This window comes from Carassius auratus, chromosome 31 (assembly GCF_003368295.1).
Source record: "Carassius auratus strain Wakin chromosome 31, ASM336829v1, whole genome shotgun sequence".
Lineage (NCBI taxonomy): Eukaryota > Metazoa > Chordata > Actinopteri > Cypriniformes > Cyprinidae > Carassius > Carassius auratus.
The window spans coordinates 8,952,983-8,976,030 of NC_039273.1; the positions used below are offsets into that span (position 1 = coordinate 8,952,983).

The window sequence follows — 23,048 nt, forward strand, 5'->3', positions numbered from 1 at the left end:
TATATATATATATATATATATATATATATATATATATATATATATATATATATATAAAATTTACCCATTAAAATTATTTGCATTATGAAATCACTTCTCATTTCAATTGGGAAAAATAAATAAAATAATAATAAATAAATCATATTACAGCAATATAATGATGAAAATCATAATGCTAGAATGTATTATTAAATGTTTAATATTTTATTATATCCAATATTTATTATATAAATTGAAAAATACTGTCAAGAAAATGAGCAAAAAAACATTATTTTCCTTTATGATTTTTTCCCTGTTAATTTTGGATTGAAATATAGTCTTATAGTATATTTATTTTGTATTATATATTTTTGAAAATATATTTATTATAAGAATGTCACTGACTTACAATTAATAGGTCAGAGGTAACAATACTTTTTTTTTTCATGGACCAAATATAAATATCATTGTACTCAATTCATTTTAAATGTTACTTATTTTCTATGAATCAGTCCAAGTGCGAACATAAATACCAGAATTATGAATATTTATCAAAGGTGAGGCATAAAACGCCAGCCAGCCACATGATGTGTTATGAGCTCTTTCTTTACATAGATGACCGATTGCTTATCTTTAGGGAAGTGGCTCATGTGTTCTTAGCTGGAGTCTCAAAACTTGTTTTTCTGGTTTTATACTGTACTCCAAACACAATGACGAATGCTTGTTCTCATGAGAATTCAGAGTCTAAAGTAATGAAAAAGTTATTAGTGTGTGTAGTTTTAACATAAGTGGTTGTTTTTTATGTGAGAACTTCAATTCATTATTTCAGCTATGAATAGACAAATGTATAATTAATCAATTGTATCACTAGCTGTAATCTTTTTTTTTTTTTTTTGTGGTTAAGCGTGTTATATAAATGTTACCAATATTGCACTGAATTGTCATTGATATTAAATAATTGTATAGTCCCAATGGTGGCTTATTGTCACGCTCCGTGAAATTGTTAACTTCCATATTGCATGTGTCCCAGCAGGTGGTATTTCCTCATGAAGCCACAAGAAAGTTATATTTCTAAATATAAAAACTCAAACCATTCATGCTCAATACTGACAAAAGACGAGAGCAATACATGTTGGGTTTCTCTTTTAATTCCAAAGATTTTTTTTTTTTTTTTGACAAATTACTAAGAACCAGCTTGAGAAATCCAAATTATATATTATATGCTTTAAAAACAAATCTTTCAAAATGATAAAAACAAATCTCTCTAAAAAGGTGAGAAACGTATCAAATGTTTTTACAGTATTTACAAACACATATACAGTTCCCTTCTGAAGAGAAAGAGATGCTGTGCTCTCATTCATAGTTTCCAAAAGTCCATTAGGGTATAAAAGTGCAGTAAATGGCCACTATTATTGTACCAGGATATTTTGTTAGTGACATTATAAAAACAATTATACTCCCATAAAGTTATGTTTCAATAATTAGAGTTGTTGCAGTCCATTTTAACAGGATTAGAAAAGAAACTGAATACTTGGCACTGGCTGAAGTAAAGTAACATGTTGACAAACATGATTTACTAGAATTTGCTAGTGCGAAAAAAGGAAAACTTCTTGTGATTGGTGCAAATGTTAGTTCCGCACAAATTAAAAACAGCACTGCTGGTTGTAAACTAAATTAAAATGGTACACAAGTGACTGAGAAAATACTGAATGAAGGCTGTTGCACAATCACATTCCAAGTACGGAGTTTACCAACACACACACACACACACAAAAACACTGTTAAAAGTTTGACTAATAATCCAAGTGTGAAAAAGCATTGTAGAATATTTTGGTGAGGATTTTGCACATGAAAAAAAATCGGGGTTCAATCCTTCATATCATTGATTGCTTGTGTCTGATGAAACATTAATGTTGCAATATCCTTCAATCTCACAGTGTGTGTATTGGGGCGATGCACCCAGTTCATTCTGCCCACAGCGTCAAAAGTTTCACCCAAAGTTTCCACAGCAGCTATGTCTTGAAGACGAAGTGCTATCCCACAGGTTTGTTCACGAAGAGAATGTATTGTCCTTCACACGCATGTTTTAAAGGCTCTCGTCCGGCGACATTCCTACCTTTGGGACTCGCTGGCATTAATAAGCAAACGGGATGTGAGCAAGGCACATACGAGTGAACAGGAAACTGTTTCTCTCAGTCTCTACACTATTGTTCCAGGTTTGGAGTTCTCATGCCAATAGAGTGTCTGCTGGTCTTCAGAGTCAAAGCTGCTGTCCATTGGGCTGCTAGTGTGTGAATCATGGTGGCTGAGATCTATATACGATCTGCAAACAGAAAAGAGAGTAAAATGTTTTAATAATGCAAAGATCTACAGCAAATATGGACAAATAGACTGATTTATTAATCATTTTAAACCCCAGTAGCACATAATATATATGAATACAATACCAGATATATATATAAAAAAAAGAAGAGTCAAGGTCAGTAGTTTTGCAAAAAACACAATGTTGCAAAAATAACTCCTTGTGCAGCTGGTTTTGCAGCAATGTGTACTAAGGAACTGCCTTGTTTCCATATTGATGATTGATACATGTAAACATGTTTGCAGATTTGAAGTAGGTTGAGTTAGACATCACTGAACAGTGTTAAACATTCACACACCTGAAGCAGACCATACAAAAACACACATGTATGCTAGTCATAACTTGCGCACAGCAATAAAAAAAAAAGTGCAGGGTTAGATGCTTCCCTTAAAACAACACCTCCCCATTTTTTGGAAGAAAACACACAACCACCCCACCACCAGTGAGTAAGCAGAAGAAAATACTGCAGTTTGTTAACCCCTGAGTGATTCGACATTACAGTTAGAGAGTCAAATGCAGTCCTTCATATCTCACCAATGTTTTACATGTTGTCTGAGTCACTAGAAATGAGTATAAATGTATTCCGGGTCATAACCGCTGGCAACTGCACCAGGCACCTCTAAAGGCGCTGGCAATGGGCTTCTCCTGCCCGGAGTCATCCACCCATTCTCGGGTGGGTATCTGTCCATAAGAGGGTGAGGATGCGGAGCCAGCAGATGGGGGTCAGGGCTGCTTTGGAAGGAAGGGTAAGTAGCATTCAGATCAAATTGTTAAGTGTTTGTGTTTGCTCATTACGAGATCACTGGATGTATGTTGACACTTAAAGGGTTCACTTTTGATCCATTTAAAGCACCTTGCTGGAAAAAAAATATTACTTTCTTTAATAACTGAATGAATGACTCCAAAATTTTGAATGGTATTGGAACTACTTCTTTAACGGTTGCTTGGAAAAACACAAGCACATTTAAAAGGAAGCCATGCAGCTATACTTTTACAACACACAACAAGCCAGACATCGTGAGACGCTGACTAAACAAGTAGTACTAGTACAGACACAGCAACACCACACGGCTGGCGCTTTACTTACGATTAAGGGCTACACTTAGCAAATGAAGCTTTATTAACCCTTGCATGGCTTGCACCACCAGTTTGAGGCGGGGACAAACTCAGCTGCTTCATCTGATAGCAAGAGTAGGAAGAAGGAATAGGAGGAGGAAGAGGAGGGAGGGAGGAAGAGCAAGCTTGGGAGTAATGTGAAGGATAGTACTGAGGGCAGGCGGGGTAGTGCCAAGCACTTTCATAGTGCGAGTTGGAGCCTCTGTGAGGAAAAGAATGGTGATAGGGAGAACAAAGCATGAGAGAAGGTACTGCACCAGTGCTCCAGCAGAAGTAACCAGATGCATGGTGTCAGGCAAGCTGTTAGCTAGAACATGCCCATAAACTACTGTTTAACGGCTACATACACTCAGAAAAAAAAAATCTAATAAAATACAAAAGCTGTCACTGGGGCAGTAGCTACCCTTACAAAGGTAAACCACTCTACCTAATTTTCCCCTAAAGGGTGCATATTAGTACCTTAAAGTTATGTATTAGTACCTAATGAGTAATGGTCATTACTAATGCTTTTGCTATGTGGTTGCTAGTACATTTCAAAGTGATTTATAGGGAATTCTTGGTGGATGTTTACTGTCAGGTCAAAAAAGTTCAAACTAAGCTCCTATGACATGACGTGGGACTTTCATTTAATGTGGCTCTATAACATTTTTTCAACCTTTTTACTGTGAGGCGCTGGAGACGCACGCAGTAATGAGTTTCTTGCATGCCATTGAAATGGTGGGTGGGTAACTCTGGTTCTTTATCAGGTTCAGATAAAGGCTAATGAGGCAATCAGTGAAGGACGATGGAGCACAGAAGAGTCGTACCTGCTGTGTAACGGTTGACTGTAATGGACAGTGTTGTAGCCGTAGGACTGAGGGTGTGCAGGAGGCATATCATACTCTGACATTGCCATGACTGGTCGACTCTGCCAGTTTTCCGAACCAACTGCGAATTTAGGATGAAATTAAGATGAAAGGAAATTAATGAAGGAGAACCTCATGCAGATAACATTACTGTTCAAGGGAGAAGAAAAATTACTCAAAACAACAAGGTTTTAGACTGGTCAGGGTAATTAAACAGCCGATATTTGACTGTTATGGCAGATTAGATGGCCATTAAGTTTTTTCAAATTTAATAATATATAAAAGGCATGTCTAAATTATACAAGAAAATTGATGAAGTTAATTTAGTAAAAAAAAAAAAAAAAAAAAGACTAAACCGGATGAGAATATGTTTTTTCCACATTACATTACTGATATATTAACCTGATAATAATGTCACAATGCAAATGTCCAGGCTTCGTTTTTCTTATTCATAATTCTTGTCCTTTTTCTTTTGATTTTGGGTTTCACCCATTTAAGATGACATTAGAGAAGCCCAGAAAAATTTCTAACATGAGGAAACGCAAGGTAGTATTTTTTGCAACACTTCTCACCTGTCGAGTAGGAAGTTGTACTGTCATTGCGTACATATCTTGATGACATGGTCCTATAGCCCAGATTCTGCTGCGGCCCCCTGTAGGCTTCATACCCTTGTTGTCTCTGCTGTCGGTTGTACCAAACACGCAAGTGTTCCACCACTTCAGCCCTTTGATTGTTTGTGACAGGATTCTCCATCCTGGATGGACGACGGGTCCCTGACGGCCTTAATGTGGCATAAAGGTTATGAGTCAAGCCATCTATCTCATCCTGGCCATAGTTCCCATGAGGGTTGTGTCTGTAGTAGGAAGGGTTAACATTATAGTGTCCCTCCATCTCGGTCTCATACATGTACAGTCCATTTGGGTACACCTCAGGTTCGATGTAACGTGGATATCCAGTAACGTAATAGGCAGTGGTGGTTGGTTGTTGCCGAGGTTGGGGTGTATATCCCTGTGTGTCATTCTGTGCAAGGTTGGGCATGCTGCCTGTGTTGGCATATATGTTGCCCTGCCTTCGCCGATGGCGGTTTTTAGCACGTGAATGGCAGCCAGGTACAGGGTACTCCACGCTGGATTGGCTGGTGTAGGAGGAGCCATCATCAAGTATCTCAGTGCTATTGCTACGGCGGGGAGAAGAGATGGTGAAGACAGGCTCAGGTGGCTCACTCTCCGTAGGCAATGTTGACTGAGATTCCAGACTACCGCTGCGCTGCCGAAAATGAGTGCTGTATGCAGGAAGCAGCAAAATAATTATTGGAAACATTTTCAAAATCATGAATTTAATAAAAATAATGTAATAATGCACATTTCTATGACTTTTCCAATCCTGAAAAACCCTGACATTTACAGGTTTGCCATGACCGTGGGAACACTCTTTATTTCTTACCAAATGTCATTTAAGTGTCACACCAGTGAGCGGGTGATGAAGAGGGCTCAATTGTGTTCTGTACCTGAGCTGGATGCTGCTGTAGGCATTGCGGGGAAGTTGAGGGGTAGGGGGCATGCTCCGCGAGTCAGAGGGTTGGCGTGAGGGTTGACGGTAAGGGCTGCTCGGTGTCGATAAGGCATCTCCGTACATATAAGCCACAGGATCTTGGACTTGACCATAATTTAGTCTAGAATGCAGATAAGAACAATGCTTTATCAAACCAAACTTCCTTCATGGGTGGAGTTCTTATTGTGCACAAAAACCTCCAAGGAATTACAGAAAAACTTTTTACGGCATGCCACCCTTGTACTTGGTTAAATCTAATACAAAAGCTCATTGGATTTAGAGGAACAAGTGATTAAATAACAAATGACTGAAGAATTACATATAATTTTACGGACAGATTTCAGTTGTCTGGCCCAAATGAACTTCAAACTCATTGGCTTATTCTATTTAATGCATGTTGTTCCTGTGAGACTTTCCAGAACAGCTTTCCTGCTTATGCCCCTTCCGCCCCCACTTTATTACGTGCTTATTGCTGGAGTTTTTGCAGTCAAGCAGCGACATGCTTATTCCTGGGGGCACTATTTTTAACACTTGTGAGTGTTTGGGCTGATAAGAGGAGATTGAGAAGAAAGAAGTCGAGGCAAGGGAAGACTGGAATGCAGGGCTGATTTCTTGTCCACAGGTCTCTACTAGCTCAACAGCACAAAAGCAAACAGTAGCCATAGGCAGGAAAAAGTAAGATCTGCTCAAACTTAAAACTGAAGAGCTGTGGTTGGCAAGACTCTCACCTGCCACAGTCCTGGTAGTTGTCATGAGTGTGATCAATGTGATTTGAATGGTATGATGCAGCAAAGGAGTTTGAGGAGTTGGGACGTGGAGAATACTGCACTGAATGTCTCTGCAATGGCTCGTCTAAGATAAAAAGAGTTAACAAGATTAACAGGATAGCCACATAGTCTAACCTGTACCGATAAGAGGCAATGGCATTAATACACTATTGTTTAAATGTTTACGGTCAGTAAGATTTTATTTTTACTACACTGACCTAAAGTAATACACCACATATTCTATTATACATAACATTGTTGCAATACTCACCATCTTCCAAATTCAGGCAGTCAGAAAGGCTGTCAAGGTTTACATCATCTGCAACAACAATAGAGATTATAGTTCTGCATGTAATATTTCCTTACGCCATTATCCATCGCTTCTACATAAGTGAAGCATCAAACCATGACTGTCAACATAGTGCAAGTTTGAATACACTGTAGAAGCAAGCACGTTTCCAGGGTTCACACACATTTTGACCAATAATATTATAATAATATACATGACTAATAATTAAACCAGATATGCACCAGCAATGATGACAGAAGCTCTTTGTGTGGGCTCCTTTCCAATCTTCACTCTGTAATCATTAATCTGATTTTCGATCCCCTGGAGTTTTTTGGTAGCATCCAGAAGATTTCTCCTGCGTTTCTTCCTCACGGTTTTACAGAGCTCATTTTCATAGGCAAGTTTTTTCGCTGCCTCCACAATCTTTTTCTGGAGCGCAAAGCAGCTCTCCAGGTTTCTTAAATGAGGGTCCTGCAAGGAACAAAATTTAATTAGCAAAGAAGTACACAAACTGCAAGCAGCTCTTACAGTATTTCTTAGAAAAGCAATTGAGACAGCTTACCGCATCATAAGGGAAAAGGTCGTCCAATTGGAAAGCAGCTCCCACGCGCCTTCGAACAGTGGGGGGCTTCTCTCCTGGTGCCAAAGGATACTCCTTAGGTAACACACCGGTTAACTCCTGATCACATTAAAAGAGAAGGGCAAAGAAAATCTTAAGATATGACTGTTTAAATGGACATACTTGAAAAAGCATATTTAAATATGACAAGCCACTAACAGCTTCCCGGAGGCAAATTTTCTTCAGCTCTTCTTCCTTGAGTGCAACCATTTCTTTTATGCTCTCCTGTTTGTTCTTCAGTTCTGCAATCTTCTCTTTCTTCTGTTCCTCATTCACTTCATTGTCTACAGAATCTAAATGAATGCAAAAGCAAGCTCAATCTTGACATCTGTATGAATGTTCATTAGGCTGTTTTCGTGACGAAAGAAACAGATTGCCTTACTGGAAGAGACCAAGCTTCCATTGCTGGCCATGATGAGCTTGTCTTTACTCTCCATGCTGACCAGCTTACTGTTCCTCGGAGCTCCAGTCTCTGTGAGATCCATGGCAATATCCCCCAAACTTCTTGCTGAAGTTATTTTAGCCTTTAGGTACGTAAAAAAAAAGAGGTTATTACGTCATCACTTTTGCATGCTATCAGTACAGAAACTAAGCAATGATTTATGCAATTATAAGAAATATGTATTAAAGATGCACAAATACTGACTTTGCTCTGTTTGCGGTCCAGGTAGAATTGGTGTTGGCTGATTGCCATCACCCAGATGGTTTTGATCAGAGAATGGCTGGCATACCACGAGTAGATGACCTGACCAGACTGACCAAATGTGCGTCTAGAAGCTGTTCTTCTGTGGATTAACATGGGCACACTGAAGTCAAACATAACACAATTGATCCTATGTTGTGTCAATTCAAATAAAATACTGGCTTCTGTAACCGTAATCATTTGAATAGCAATAAAACATTTTTTTTTAAGTGATTCTACATTTAAGGGACAGTTCACCCAAAAGTGAACAGTATCATTTTTTTTTACCTCAGTTTCATTGAATGTCCGAACTGTTAGAATTCTCCTGAGTGCATCCTCCTGGGTGTGTTCTCAGCAACAGGCACGTGTGGCCTCTTCTTCATCTTATAAGTGCATTACCGCCACCTATTTCTCAAATGGACGATTGACACTATCTACAATCTCTATTAGGAATGCCAATGGACCACTTGAGAGATAGGTGGGGGTGGTAATGCACTTGTAAGTCTGCGATCCGCCATTAAGCAAGAAGACGCCTCATGCACCTGGCCGCCTGCTGCTGAGAACACGCACAGAAGGACGCACTCTAGAGTTCTAGCAGTTTGGACATTGTGTGAAACAGAGGAAAAAAACGATATAAATACTGTTCAGTTTCTTGCACAGACTGATCGTTTTGCGTCTTTGCACATCAATGTATCGTCATGAGCCGCAGGGTTTAAATTTTATGTTTTTTTTTCTTTTTTAATTGTATGTTTTAGCTGTGATTCCCATCCACTGTAGACTGATAGACTACAATGGGCTGAGCTAAAAATCTTGGTTTGTGTTTTACAAAAGAAACAAAGTCACCTACATCTTGGATGCCCTGGGGGTATGCAGATAAACATGAAATTTCATTTTTGGGTGAACTATCCCTTTAAAAATGATAATTAAAAGTAGTCAGGTTAATTTAAACAAAATAGTTTTTTTTTTATTGTACAAATCCAATTATATTAAATACATCTTTGTTTACAGGTCAACCCCAATCCGTATTATTACTACAGCGTAAAGTGATCAATTGCTTCACTGCAACAGTTCATCATTAGAAACATTAGCTACGTCAAAAGGCCACAGTCTATAGTCTATACGTAAAAAATAATACTTAGTAAATCACAAACTGTGCTCACTGTGTGCTTTAGCCAATCTCATTTATAACATGGAAAATGTACATCAAGACATGACCCATTGTAGATTTATCTTTCAGTTCTCACCTCTGAGGCTCGTTGACTTCTACAGCAAACTTCTTCTCTCGGAAATACAGGTTTTCAAGCTGTTTCCACAGAAAGAGCTACAAAGAAAGAGGAAAAGTTAGACAGGAAAACTGTTATGTGAAACATCATGAAAATATATCAATGACAAAAAGACGTGCAAACAGGATTCGCACTAATTTCTATGATCTAGACATTTCTTTGTGAGATTCACCCATTGATACTTACATCCCTGTATTTTAGCATGTATTCTTTTCTCTCTGTACCAAACAAAGATTTTAATGCCCTCCTTGAAACACTGTACTCTGAAACTGCTCACAAAAACATCACTACATCCATATGGATATTGATATATTAAGCTAGAAGCACAATAGAGTTGCTTTGGGTATGAAAACAATACAATCAAAGCACTGCAAAGCGTCCACTGTGCTCATAACTTATTATAAAATTCAGCCTAAAGGGAGAGCACTGAAAAACAGGTTTGTGATAAAAGCATAGCCAAAACATCTGCCATTCATGAGAACTGTACTTTCAGATCTTTTTTCCAGAGCGCCATCATAGCTCTTCCCAGCTTAGGGCAGGGAAAGTACAATATCCAACTACTATCAGTGTGCGGGGGTGAGGATTTACCAGGAATGTTAATAAACGCTCCCCACCAGGTACAGCTCGAATGCAGCTCTGAGTAATACGCATAGGAACAATTTGATCCAAGCATGGCTCACACAGTAGATTTGACTGCCGAGAGCATATTAAAACTTGACATATTTCTGACAGTCATATTTAATAACAACAAAATTAACAATGACAACTTATCCTAGATCAGAGATCTAAAAAAAAGAACCTTACCAGTTCAGTTAGAAAGCCTTTAAAGTCCCTGGATAGTTGGACAGGTTCAGTATAGTCCTGATCTAAAGTTTCCCACAGGGTTGTGGCTTCCTTGAACAATACTCTCTTGTCTGCTTTCGAAGAGACCGAAAGGTGTTGCAAGAGTTTCAAGCGATTAAGCCCCACCCCTTCCCTCCCCCTTACTGTGACATCACTAGCACCTAAACTTTACCCTTGCCCACCTTGAGCTAGACTTGCACTTGTGTCTCTCTCTGGTTTCCGTCCACAGACTATGCAATCACATCTCTAAAACTCTAACCCATATAATTAAACTCCACAACTTCATTCTTTCTCTATGGTCACCTCCCTCTCAGTATGATACCCGATTCCGGTTCGTGTCAAACCAGACAAACGAGTTACGCTCTCTGAAAATACACACACATAGAAGGATATTCCTCGTTTCGTTTTGGGAGGGGATTTGTAGCATTGATCATAATGAACACATTTCTATAGCTATTCATTAATCCGTGTTCCTTTTCCTAGCCTGTCTCATTTTTACAGTCTGTATCCCCTGTAATCCCTCATCCGTTGGTTTGGATGCTCGCTCCCTTATGCTTCCCAAGGCAAATATGCCAGGAATCTACTACTTTCTTGTAATCATTAATGGCTGGCCATGGCACTCTTCACCTCCTGGTGAAAACAGGATGCCTCTCTCACGGTGTCTAAATAGCTGATGTGACGACAACAGGGAATCTCTCACTATCTAACAGCATGAAAGTTCCCTGACCTTTATTTTAAAATTAAAAAACATTACAAAAATATATATAGTATGTCATATGTTGAAGTCAAAATGTGGAATAGATTACCTAAAATAAGCAGTATAAATGCACGACTGATCCAAAAGCATAATTTTTTTTGTCATGCCATTATCTTATTACAAGATCACATTATTATGCATTTCTTACAACCGATATTCACAAAATCAGCTATTTTTAAAGGACTGGGAGCAATAAAAGCATTGTCAAACAATGGGCTGAGTGAGACAAGCTACTTCAGCATAATTCTTTTATCCTATTAAATGACAGATAATTTGATAAGTCTGAGAGCAAATGAGAGAGAGCATACAAATGGGAAGACAATGGGAACAATCTTCAACACCTCAGACTGTCTGTGACTGATAAAGCAAGACAGACAGTCAGGAAAATCTAGGATGTCTGCAGATGTTAGGAATTAAAACTAAATTAAATTAACAAACATAAAATAAAATTAACAAAAATAAACAAATACAAAAATGGAAATAAATTAAAATACGAATGAATAAAAAGACAATTACAATAAAATAATAAATGTTAACTTGCTGACCCAAACCCTGCAGACGATGTATTTTAAAAGTATCACTGATCCTGATGTAACTGTAACCAACCTGTGATGCCAATAAGAACCAAAATAAATGTATAGCACTAGTATCGATACCTGTGGATTCAGTTTATCCACATCTAAAAACCATCTTATACATAAAATCTGGATGTGTCAAAGTAGTATTTTGTAATCGTACACACCTTTAAACTCTTTCCTGTCACTGGGCTAAATGATGATGCAGTGCAGAAATATGTTGTGAATATGGACACACCCTCAAGATGTTGCTAGGTCTTCAAGACAGACTTCATCCAAAAGCAGCGGAATACGGTTATCAGTCCTTTTTTGGAGTTCCACATTAAGTTTTATATACACTAGATATATTAGGAGAGTGATGACTGGATTCTATAACCAAAATGACTTAAATCACAATTTTTAAGACTCACAACCATATTCTTTTGTAAACCTGTGCTATGTAAATGGAACTGCGCTTTGGACTGGACTGTAACCCTGACTGTGTGAACTGCCGCAAAACATTAAACCGAACCAAAAGAACAAAAAAAAGACTAACTTTTCAGATAAGCTAAGGTATACAAAAATATAAATAGAAGCCATGCAACTACACATGACCAAACATGAGCTTGTGTGAAGTGTTGCTTCTTTAAAGACATGTTGGAGCTACTTACTAAAAAAAAAAAAAAAAAAAAAAAACTGAATTGTCTGGGAATTGTCTTGGAATCTGTGTGTCTATGATTCATCATCACCAAATTTACAGACAAACCAGACGCAATTGTCATCTCAGAATGATGACTCAATCATATTCTGTATCCACCTCTCTCAGGCACAGACACACTCATACATACAAAATCCCTAAGGAGGTAATCACAAATAAATAGTAAAAAAAAAAAAAAAAGAAAGAAAGAAAGAATCGTGATGGCTGTTTGCATACGCAAAACTCGCCACATTGCTGGGGTATTGCTATATGGTTGTTAGGATCTTCAGAGTGGTTTTTAAATACAGAGTGAATATAAGGTCCGTATTTTCCAGGTAATACTTTAATAATTTTCTTTGGCTTTAGTGCAACATTTTTTTTTTTTTTTTTTATAATTGTATTACTTAATATTGCAAATCACATTTTCTCACACATTATAAATGGGTTGTTATACTTTAAACTATTTTGCCATCATTATATTTTAGGAAGGTCATCCCTTGCAAGTAGATTGTATTTCTTTGGCATCAAAATGTTTGAAAACCCCTGCTTTACAGGATGACAATTATAGAACACACAAGATTACAGGATTCAGTCTAAACACAATGTACAGTGTAAACAAAAACAAAAATGTAACTACCATTTGATAGTGATTTTTTAGATCTTTTAGCAACATTCCTGTATTAATGTAACGGATAATTCAAACAAAATTGTATGGGATAAAATTGGAGACAGACTAATGACTGTAGACTTTAGCAGCAATAATATGAAACGCACTTAATTTACTGCTTTCATGGGGCATCAGTTCAGAGCCCGGGAAAGTTCAGACAAAAAGTTTCAGAGCTTTTAATACTCCAGACCCCCAACAACTCTTGCACGAGGAGTTACGGCAGCAAGACCCCTCGCTCTCCTCTATGGCCCCCTGCTAAGCTAATTGTGTTCTATTGCTTGATCAATTGTCTGGGCCGAGTGAAATGCACAATGACGGTCAGATTTGCATAATGAGCTTGATGTGTTGGAAGAAGATTGTGGGGTGGGTGGACACAAAGACCGCCCTCCTTGGCAGGAAGTACAATCAATACAGGCAAGATCATGGGTTGCACTCTGACAGGGCCTAGTGTATTTTCAAAAAGTGAGTGTAAAAACACCCAGTCGAGTGAGAAATGACACAAAAAAGGAGAGGGAGGGAATGAGAGACAATAACCAAATTTATTACCTTTTTTGGACCTTAAAAAATGTGAATATGTATTACAAAATACTCTAGTAATAATATGTGATAGCTACACTGCACTATGGTGCCACTACTGCACCTTTTTATGGCAAAAGGAGTAATAAAAAGGAAGATTTTTACTCCCGTAAAACCCTGTATACGTCTTTGGCAGGAGAAAAGCTAACTGGGGCTCTGTCAGTAGAGCCAATACCCCTTCAGACATCACTTAGCAGGCTTCAGTCCAGTCTCTGCCTCTGCTGCAGCATTGCTCCCCATGAAGCTCCATAATTATACCCTCCACAGGGAGAGAATGGTGTTCATTGCTGCCATGCAGCAGGGTTTCAGAGTGGGACATGGCCATTAACACTCTGGTACAGGGCTGAATATACATAAACACCCAGCTGCATCATACAAACCACTGGTGTAATGGATGCCAATTAACAGACACTTTAATGAGAGAGAGTGGGGCTGAAATATAGAAGCTCTCCTTATATAAAAGAGAGCAATGGTTAGTAATCTCTCATAGGACAGAGTTGTGATGAAAATGTGATAAATGAGCATGTTCATTAAAAATGCCAAAGAACACAAAATTATAAATAAGAGACATCGAAAGAGGAGGCACACAAGCACGCTTGGAAACAAAGTTTGTTTCTGATGAAGAAGGAATTACTGAATTACCAGCTTATAGTAATCCAATATAAAAGATATTTAGGATTTTTAGGCACTTGGTAGCAAGTACACTACATTTACAAGAAGAATTGTACACTACCTTTCAAAGTTTGGAAATAGTGATAATAAAAAATAAAAAAAAAGTATCTTATGCCTACCCAAGATAGCATTTATTTAATCAAAAATATACAATAAAATCAACTGTGCGATATAGAGTATTAACATTTTAAACATAATTTATTCCTGGAAAAATATTTTTTTTTTTCGAGATTCAGATTTAATTAACGAAAATAAGAAAATATCGTACTGACTTCAAACTTTTATATTCCACTTTTTCTCAGTTACTAATCTGTAGTTCCTATTTTTTATTCAGTTTCCATTCAGGCAATAACACTGCTATGCAATTATTTGAAATACTTTTTTCCATGCCTAAAATTGCGATATTAAGCATTTCTGATGAATCCACCCTAAAATTATGATGGTGAACCTAGATCTTTTTTGTTGTTGAACTTTCTCCATCACCATCACCGTGACTTTTACCAGGTTCTAAACAAAACAGAACAAAACAAACAAACAAACAAACAAAGCAAACCTTTCGTGGCTTGAGCTTGTCTTGCAGGTCGTACTGGCCAATGCCTTTGTAGCTAATCCCCAGCCACCACGGTATGCCCTGTTTGTCCTGTGAAAGAGTTGAGACTTTTTTTGAAAATTAAAGGTTAATGCTGCTTTTTTTTCTCATATCAGGAATTAAATAAAAAGATCAAAAGGATTCCAACCTACACAGCTATTTACATACAGTAGCAGCTATTTTAACATCACTGTTTGATCTCCAAAGACATTTCTAATGAACTAAGCACAATTATAACTTTACCACACACATTTTACTTGTGGTTAATTATTTAACCAACCATAAATCAAGTTAAGGACGTATTAATTATGACTTCAGTATTGTCTCGTTCTGTGTTTCCTAAAATATCACATGATAAATCAAACCACACACCTTCACTTTGTAGAAATGAACTCCATATGCAGGCAAAGACTCAACTAAGGTCAGATACCTGTTGAACAACAGTATAGCACAGAAAGTTAATAAGGCAAATTTTTAACCCTAGTAAATCATATATAATGCGTCACTGACAGCAGTCCTACAATTGATTTCTCTTGGTGCTTTCTCAGTGAGGAACAATGTCAATATATCAACGCAGCAGCACAAATCAAGCTGACAGAAATGACCTTGTCTCTTCCCAATGAGCTAAAAATAAAGTGGCAAAGAATCAGCAGGCCTGATAAGAGCAGTCACTTTCAGTAATTACACAGTTTTGCCTTTCCACAACCAACTGTGCAGGAGTTATCAGAGGAAGAGCAACAGGCTCAGACTTGTAGTTCCTGTACCTACGCTCCTTTAGATCATCATTAAGGCCTTTCGCACCACTTTAGTTCCAGAACTAAATGTACAGTACTAAAGGACGATTTTGCGCAAACTATTTCCCAGTAGCATTTAAAGCTTTGCAATCGCACCGAGTGTACTAGGGAGTGATGTAAGCCGGTCGACAGCAACGTCACTTGTACGTGGTGTTCAACAATATTAAAAAAGGAAGTTAACAACAGGAGGATGAAGGACGCTGTGATCAGACCTAGGGCTGCACGATATTGGGAAAAAATGACATTGCGATATTTAATTTTTCTGCGATATATATTGCAATATTTTTTCTTAAAAACAAAAATGGGGTGAGCACACTTACATTCTCATTTTAAATAATTTAAACATCGACATCATCGTGTCAATTGATTAATATACGCGAGGGAGAGAGAGCAAGACAGCGCTCGTGTTGTTTGAAGACGACTCGCTCGCTCGCTCTCTCTCTCTCTCTCTCTCACGTGCGCTCTCTCTCTCGCTCTACCCTGTTAAACTTGCATGTGTTTTTCAGTCCGGTCAATGATAAACTTTCACTCTATGATAGTTTAAATTGTGCAATTAATCCACGAATCACATTCGTCACATTCGTCAAGGGCTGGGGAGCAGCTGGCCCATCCAGTTAATGAATAACGGATCAACTACGAGAGCCTACATCGTGGATTTGTACATCACGATATCGATGCTTAAACGACACAACGTGCAGCCCTTATCAGAACTGTATTTTGTTGTGCCTCACTGGTTTCACAATAACGGACATGGAATGTCGACATATACGTAAAGCGACTGAAAGAATAGAAAGGAGGACTAAGAATCTTAAACAACAACTGGCAGTGATACAGCGATACAATTTATCGCTCATCATCATACTTGCAAAATAAGTTGACACAATGTTTACAGTACGTTTACAGTAAAACACCCAAAAGTGGGTCGTTCCACAATTAGTTTTGGTACTTTGAAAAGGTTGCCGCAGTGTAAAAGCCCTTATGTCAGACATATAAATGATTAGTGTGCTTACCGTATGATAGCCTGTCCACGACTGAGGCCTTTCAGCTTCTTATAATGCTCGATTACTTTATCTTCACTATAGGGCAAGAGAGAGGAGCATTACCACCCGCACAAGTGCAACAAAACAGTAACTGAGTATGAGACCAACATGTGAATGTGCCATATAAATGATATGGCTAGTCAGACTATTAACTAGTCAGATATTACACCAGGTGCACATGCGTGACATGCCATCTGGCTGGCTGTCTTATGAATCACACACACAAACTCTTTAAGACTATTATCCTAAAAACTGGTTTCTCGAACACACAGACACACTGTAAGTATTCATTTATTATTAGGAAACGGCAAAAAGGAAAGTATGAAAGATAAGGATTACACGAAACTTGTACACCAATAAAATGACAATATACACATATTTTAAATGTATATAAACTAACACAGCTGCTTTTGCATGCACTTGCACAGCTGTTTCTTAAACTCTTGCACTAACACATAGCTGTGTCCTCACACAATAATTTCCACACACACACTTCAATAACTGCTGTCTGTTTACTAGTCTTACTATACTGTGCCTCACTCACGAAAATGTCATATTACAGAAGCTACCTGTATTTATTGTAAAAAATAAAAAGTAGTCTTACCAGAATACTAATGACGGGTGCTCCTTCAATACTGCAGTGGGGAAAGCTGGAAGCTTTTTTAAGTCTGATCTTGAACTTTCATCACTAAAAGTTCAAACAAAAACATAATGTTAAAACTACAGAAAGGGTGTCCTAGCTAAATATATGCTAGTGTAAAAAAAAAATAAAAAATGAAACAGCAGTAATGTACAATGCATGAAACAGCATTACTGTAACTTTCAGCAATATGTGGTCGATTTTCATTAAATCTTTATTTTAAACATGAAATTATCCTCGATAATGTCAACCTTCTTGAACATATTCTCCAAAACACCCTTTTAAAAATCGCAACAGTCTGAAAATATCAGTAACATAAGTAATACATTGTGTATGACTGTTATCATTACTCCTTTTTTTTTTACCTGACAGTTATTTTAAACACTGAGAGAATATATTTTTTAAATTAACATTTGTATTTATTTTTGACTCGATTATTACTGCAGCTCTTTCCAAAATTTGAAACCTAATGTTTTTTTATATCTCACTGCAGCTTGATGAATGATGTGGCAAAGCTGAAAGAATATAATGTATAAATTCTGTAGAAGCAGTACTTGTTTGGCCAAAACAAGATGTGATTTAAGAGATAATGATGTTTGTTTTAGGAGAGCAGATATCATTCTTCTGAAACAGAACTCTGAGGTGAGGAGTGATGACACTGATAGGCAGATCCAAGAGCTTCGTGATGTTTGAAGAGCACATTGGTTTTTTTATCTTTTATCATCCTGCTGGAATTCCTTTTTAGGTACACGGGCTTCCACCTCAACTCTTATACTTTAAAACAATCAGTGTTTGGATTACATATTACGAGATGTGCAGTTTTTTCTATTCTGCAACTATAAAAACCTTGCCTTGACATTTTATAGTCACTCAGAGCCTACATAAAGAATAGATGTAAATGTAAAACTGAGATTCCCCATGTAAGGTAACAAATTCAAACCGTAGTTAGTGATGATGTAGTACTTATACTAATAGCATCTTATCTATCTAGAGATTGTGATTTACTTCAATGTCAACGACTGTGACCTTAATTTAACAGCATTTCAGTTACAAATCATGTTAAAATAGTGCCGTTTCAAAACCTTCTTTCTTATGTGGAATTAAAGCATGCAATTACATTAACAAACTGCATCTTATGCATTATTAAACTTTTCTTCTTGTGTTTTGCTTTGTAAAAAGGAAGACAAACAGGTTTGAAATGGCATGAGGGTGAGTAAACAATGAAAAAATGTGTATTAAATTTTTTTGTGCAAACTATCCCTTCAGAAGGAGGCCACACATTTAACTACAACAAAAGCTACACAAACACACAAAAAAAATCAAACTGGCACCATCATGATTCATGTTGGAACAAAAGACACAACACCTGAATTCATAAAACAGGACAGCAGTGTTATTGAAAACCCTCATGTCATGGGCTTCCAGACATCTGATCTACTTTAGCAAGCTGTGATTTTTTCTTGAGGGTGCAGTGGGCTATATTGTTTTCACAGGAAGCAACTACTCAGATAAAGCGCAAGAACTGATCTAAATGTGCAGAACACTGTAAAACCATAACATCAGATTCAGAATACTTAAATTTATTGAAACAAAAGGAAACCTGTTACAGAATTGATCAAATAAAAAACCTTTCTAACCTTACTTATCAGCCCATTAATACCTTGCTTGACTAAGCAACACTATATTCCATGGTGCACTTTCCTTTTAAATCCAGCTGATTCTGTAGTTCAGCAATTTATAATAATATTGAATGTTTAAATCTATCAGACCGGTTTGATAATGTGGTAAAATACATTAAAGTGGTGCCCTGAGACCGCAGTGCCTTGTCAGCAATCTGGAATTCATTATGCTGTCTGTACTATCAAAAAGCTGGCAAGGAAGGGCGGGCAAACACTTAACCCAGCACAAGCATCGCATGGAGGAGTTAGAGCCTTGTGTCAGCTTTTTCAAGAATATACCTACCCTCATTATTGGAAATAAGTGGGAAATGGGTCATTTGATGCCAATATCCTTGAACTGAAGGCAACTTCTACTTCGAGTCCTCACTGTTTATTTTAAAAGTGCCACCACTTCCTGAACTTTCTATATTCTCTCTAAAGATCTAGGACATATAGGGGATGATCTTCTAGGGAGAACCCCCACTTGGTTGCTCCTGACATAAACTGCAGACAGATGACATCAGTGTCCTGCATGACCCCCTAGAGTCTGTCAGCGGGAGATGTCTCCACTCCCTCTCCCCGAAAATCTATGCAGTCTTAACAGTGGAGAGGAGGAGGAGTAGGTTTATATGGAGAGAGGTGGGGGTCTTCCTACTTCCTACATAAACTTAAATCCATGGGCCTCCAAATGCAACCGCTCAGGCTTTATGAGATCTGAAAGCCTTTATCCACGTGGAAAGAACAGAAACAAGAGGAAGAGAAGGTATGAGGGCTTGCTGTATCCTAAGCCCACTTAAACTAGAAAAGCACGCTATCATGCTTTTCATATAATGATATGCTGCTTCCAGAACTGCACGACTACACGGTTCAATTATGTGCCAGAAAAAGTAAATTTAATATCAGCTATAAAAATGTACAAAAACTAAAAATTGGGCATACAGTACAGTTTAAATAGTTTGGGGTCAGTAAGATTTTTATTTCATTTTTGAAAGAAGTCTCTTATGCTCACCAAAGCTATTTATTTGATCAGAAACACAGTAAAACAATAATATTGTGTGAAATATCACAACTAAAAATAACTGTTTTCTTTTTTAATACACTTTAAAATGTGAATTGTGTCATTATTCCAGCCTTCAGTATCACATAATCCTTCAGAAAATCTAACTTGCTGATTTGGTGCTCAAGAAACATTTCTTATTATTATCATCCATGTTGAAAACAATTGTGCTGCTTAATATCTTTGTGGAAAGCATGACACTTTTTACAGTATTCTTTGATGAATTGAAGGATTCAAAATAATCAACTTATTTGAAATAGAAATCTTTTGGAACATTAAATCGGTCTTTATAGTCACCTTTGATCAATTTAATTAGTATTATTTAATTTCTTTAAAAAAACAAACAAACATCTATGACCCAAAACAGTGGAACAGAGAACAATGCTGTACAATAATCTCTCTCTATAATTTGAAATATAATTTATTAAAATACACAGGCAATGTACATCTGTTAAATCATTGTCATATAACCAAACACACATCATGTGAGATCAACGCGATTCCACAGAAAAGAAGAGCAGTGCCAATGTGCCACTTCCTGTTGTAGAAGTACTAGACATACAGTAAATGTAAAAGGCCAGAGTGAAAGCAGCTCCAATATGCCACCTGTGGCTGTGTACTCTAACCTCCCTTTACACGCCAAGCTCTTTCAAAATATACCTTCCTATCCATTTTTGACACAGAAAGAAAAAGCTTGTCAATCCATTTCACAAGGCTTTAACAGGTCCCCCACTGCTAAACAAAAGCAGTTGTTGTTGCAATGTAAACTTTTTCAGAGTGAAAGGGAAAGTGTACACACACCTATGTTCCCAATAGTGGACAAGCTTTGTTTTCTAATAATGAACTGCAAGGCTATTGAGAAAGGGGCCAACACATGTTCAAACCTTTCTAAGGAATTCTCGCTTACATTTTTTTGTGTTACTTTAACAGATTGCTTTATCCCTATGCATCCCTTTAACTGCCTCAAAATTAATCCATGTTAACAGAGAAGGCAAAGAATGCCATTACTTACAATAACTAATCATTTGAAATAAACCTCCTGAAAATTTATGAAAGAAAAACTAGGAAAACATGCCTACCTGTATGATGACTGTGAAAAATAGACTTAGAAAATGGGCAACATTTATAAATAACAAAAATCTCTAAACTGAATTTTGCTCCGCCTTACACAAAATGCACACACCAGTCCTTTTTAAGGTTTAAGTCCAGAAATATCCAAGCCAAGGACATATACATCAGACATACTGACAGCCAGTTCTACTCACTCATTAAATGTGTCCTTTGGAAATGATCAACTAGGGCTGGATTAACAACAAAACAATGAGGCATATCTAAACATTAACTTAAAATGCTTGCTTTGAGAAGGATCTAACTTACAAACACACAATTCCACTACCAATACAGACAAACACTAATTTTAGCATTAAAAAACAAGAACACAGAACATGCATTTAACTATTTTGAAATGATTTTGTAACATATTGTGCAAACAAACTGAGAGCAACATTTTTATTAATTATTTGTCCAGCTCAAATCAGTATCAGATTAAGAAAAAAAAAAAAAGAATCAACACGCTCACAAAGAAAAGAAAAAATGCACACAGTGATCCTAAAAGGTATCTGTAAAATTTAGACACACTCATTATATGTAATTGAACAAGTAAAAGAAGATTTAAACACCAAATAAAATCTTCTCTCAAATAATGCCTAACCTTTTCTCAGAACTAACTTTTTATTCATTGCATTTTCTATGAACCACCTGGCTCCAACGTCATTTTAGTGGATTAAATCAGTTTCAAGGCAGTTGTATGTTACATTAAGTTTGACAACCAGAAAATGTTACACTTTTACTAGGTGATAAGCCTTTACTAGTGCTTTCCTAATTGTGAACAATGTCTATTAAATATTCAAACACAAACAAAACATTAAAAACAGATTAGACATTATAATCGTCTATGTTACAAGTGTCGATTACCCCTGATCTAATGCAATCTTAAAACCAAGATGTAAGATTTCTATTACCTTGTGTAGTCTCCGTATGCCTCCTAAAGGAAAGAGACAAAATGCTTGCGTTGATGAATCATTCAGATTGAACATTTACACATGCTTGAGTCTTGAGTCAATGCGGTAAGAAGCTTAACTCCAGAGTGGGTTTACTACAGCCCACAGGTCTCTAAAGTACACATTTGCCAAATAATGAAAAGTTGATCATTAGTTACGTCGCATCCTAAGCATTTCAATGCACAAACGTGCAGCGAGGGGACGTTGTTCCATACGACATTTTAGTGAAAATATAAATGCAAACTCTTACGCAAAAACCAGACATACAGTACTACAGTCACACACAGTTGAAACCAGTTTAGTTGTAAAGCAGCTTAAGAACAGTTCGGATACAAATTGCGTATGAAAATGACTCGGAGCGAGTCTGTCAAAACTATCCCAGAGAATGAAAAATACTCACTCACCTGAACAGTGTATGCGGCTAATTTAAAAACGATCTCACTCTCCACTTCAATATTTTCCTGTAAGTTTAAAAAAGGAAGGAGTTAAAAATTGATTTAAACTCTTGGCTTTCGACAGACACAACGTTAACTATTTATCCCACCAACCGTTTCCACACACACAGGTTCCACCGAGGAAGATACCATCTTTCTAAACAGACACAGGGTGTCTTTACAAAAATAATAACTTTATCTACCTCACACACAATATACTATTACAGAACTGACCAATTATCACAATAACACATAAATCTAACATTTTAAAGGTAACTAAATATAATCGGAATGACTGCAACAAACAACTTGGACCACCCCAGGATGACATGGTACAGTCTGGGAGCAGGTTCAGCGCTCTTGTTACAACATGCATCAAAAGAAGATGACGCTAGTGTCTCGCGAAAGCAAATGATAAAAACTAACTTGACGACTTTGAATAAATAGTTTTTGCCACACGGCTGCACCGAGGTAATTTTAAATAAATAACAAAAGTAGTAGGCTGTAGTACGACCGT

General features: G+C 37.2%; 1 protein-coding gene across 6 annotated transcripts in view; it reads right to left on the reverse strand.

Annotated features, from left to right (window-relative positions):
- Nucleotides 1-1,116: 1,116 nt before the first annotated feature.
- The window catches only part of LOC113050478 (FERM domain-containing protein 4B-like), a 42,010-nt gene continuing 20,078 nt past the window's right edge, over nucleotides 1,117-23,048 (reverse strand). For 2 of the 6 annotated variants that reach the window (XM_026213458.1, XM_026213455.1), the window contains exons 6-24: nucleotides 22,502-22,558; nucleotides 22,059-22,081; nucleotides 17,287-17,370; nucleotides 16,653-16,718; nucleotides 15,221-15,278; nucleotides 14,813-14,899; nucleotides 9,455-9,531; nucleotides 8,175-8,313; nucleotides 7,911-8,052; nucleotides 7,688-7,821; nucleotides 7,472-7,588; nucleotides 7,152-7,380; nucleotides 6,892-6,939; nucleotides 6,582-6,705; nucleotides 5,810-5,974; nucleotides 4,875-5,584; nucleotides 4,264-4,384; nucleotides 2,876-3,073; nucleotides 2,169-2,302 (exon numbers count right to left, since the gene is read on the reverse strand). In XM_026213458.1, coding sequence (XP_026069243.1) covers nucleotides 2,902-3,073; nucleotides 4,264-4,384; nucleotides 4,875-5,584; nucleotides 5,810-5,974; nucleotides 6,582-6,705; nucleotides 6,892-6,939; nucleotides 7,152-7,380; nucleotides 7,472-7,588; nucleotides 7,688-7,821; nucleotides 7,911-8,052; nucleotides 8,175-8,313; nucleotides 9,455-9,531; nucleotides 14,813-14,899; nucleotides 15,221-15,278; nucleotides 16,653-16,718; nucleotides 17,287-17,370; nucleotides 22,059-22,081; nucleotides 22,502-22,558 — 2,553 coding nt within the window. In that variant the 3' untranslated portion in view covers nucleotides 2,169-2,302; nucleotides 2,876-2,901. The other 4 variants (XM_026213459.1, XM_026213456.1, XM_026213457.1 and 1 more) reach the window with 4 other exon arrangements.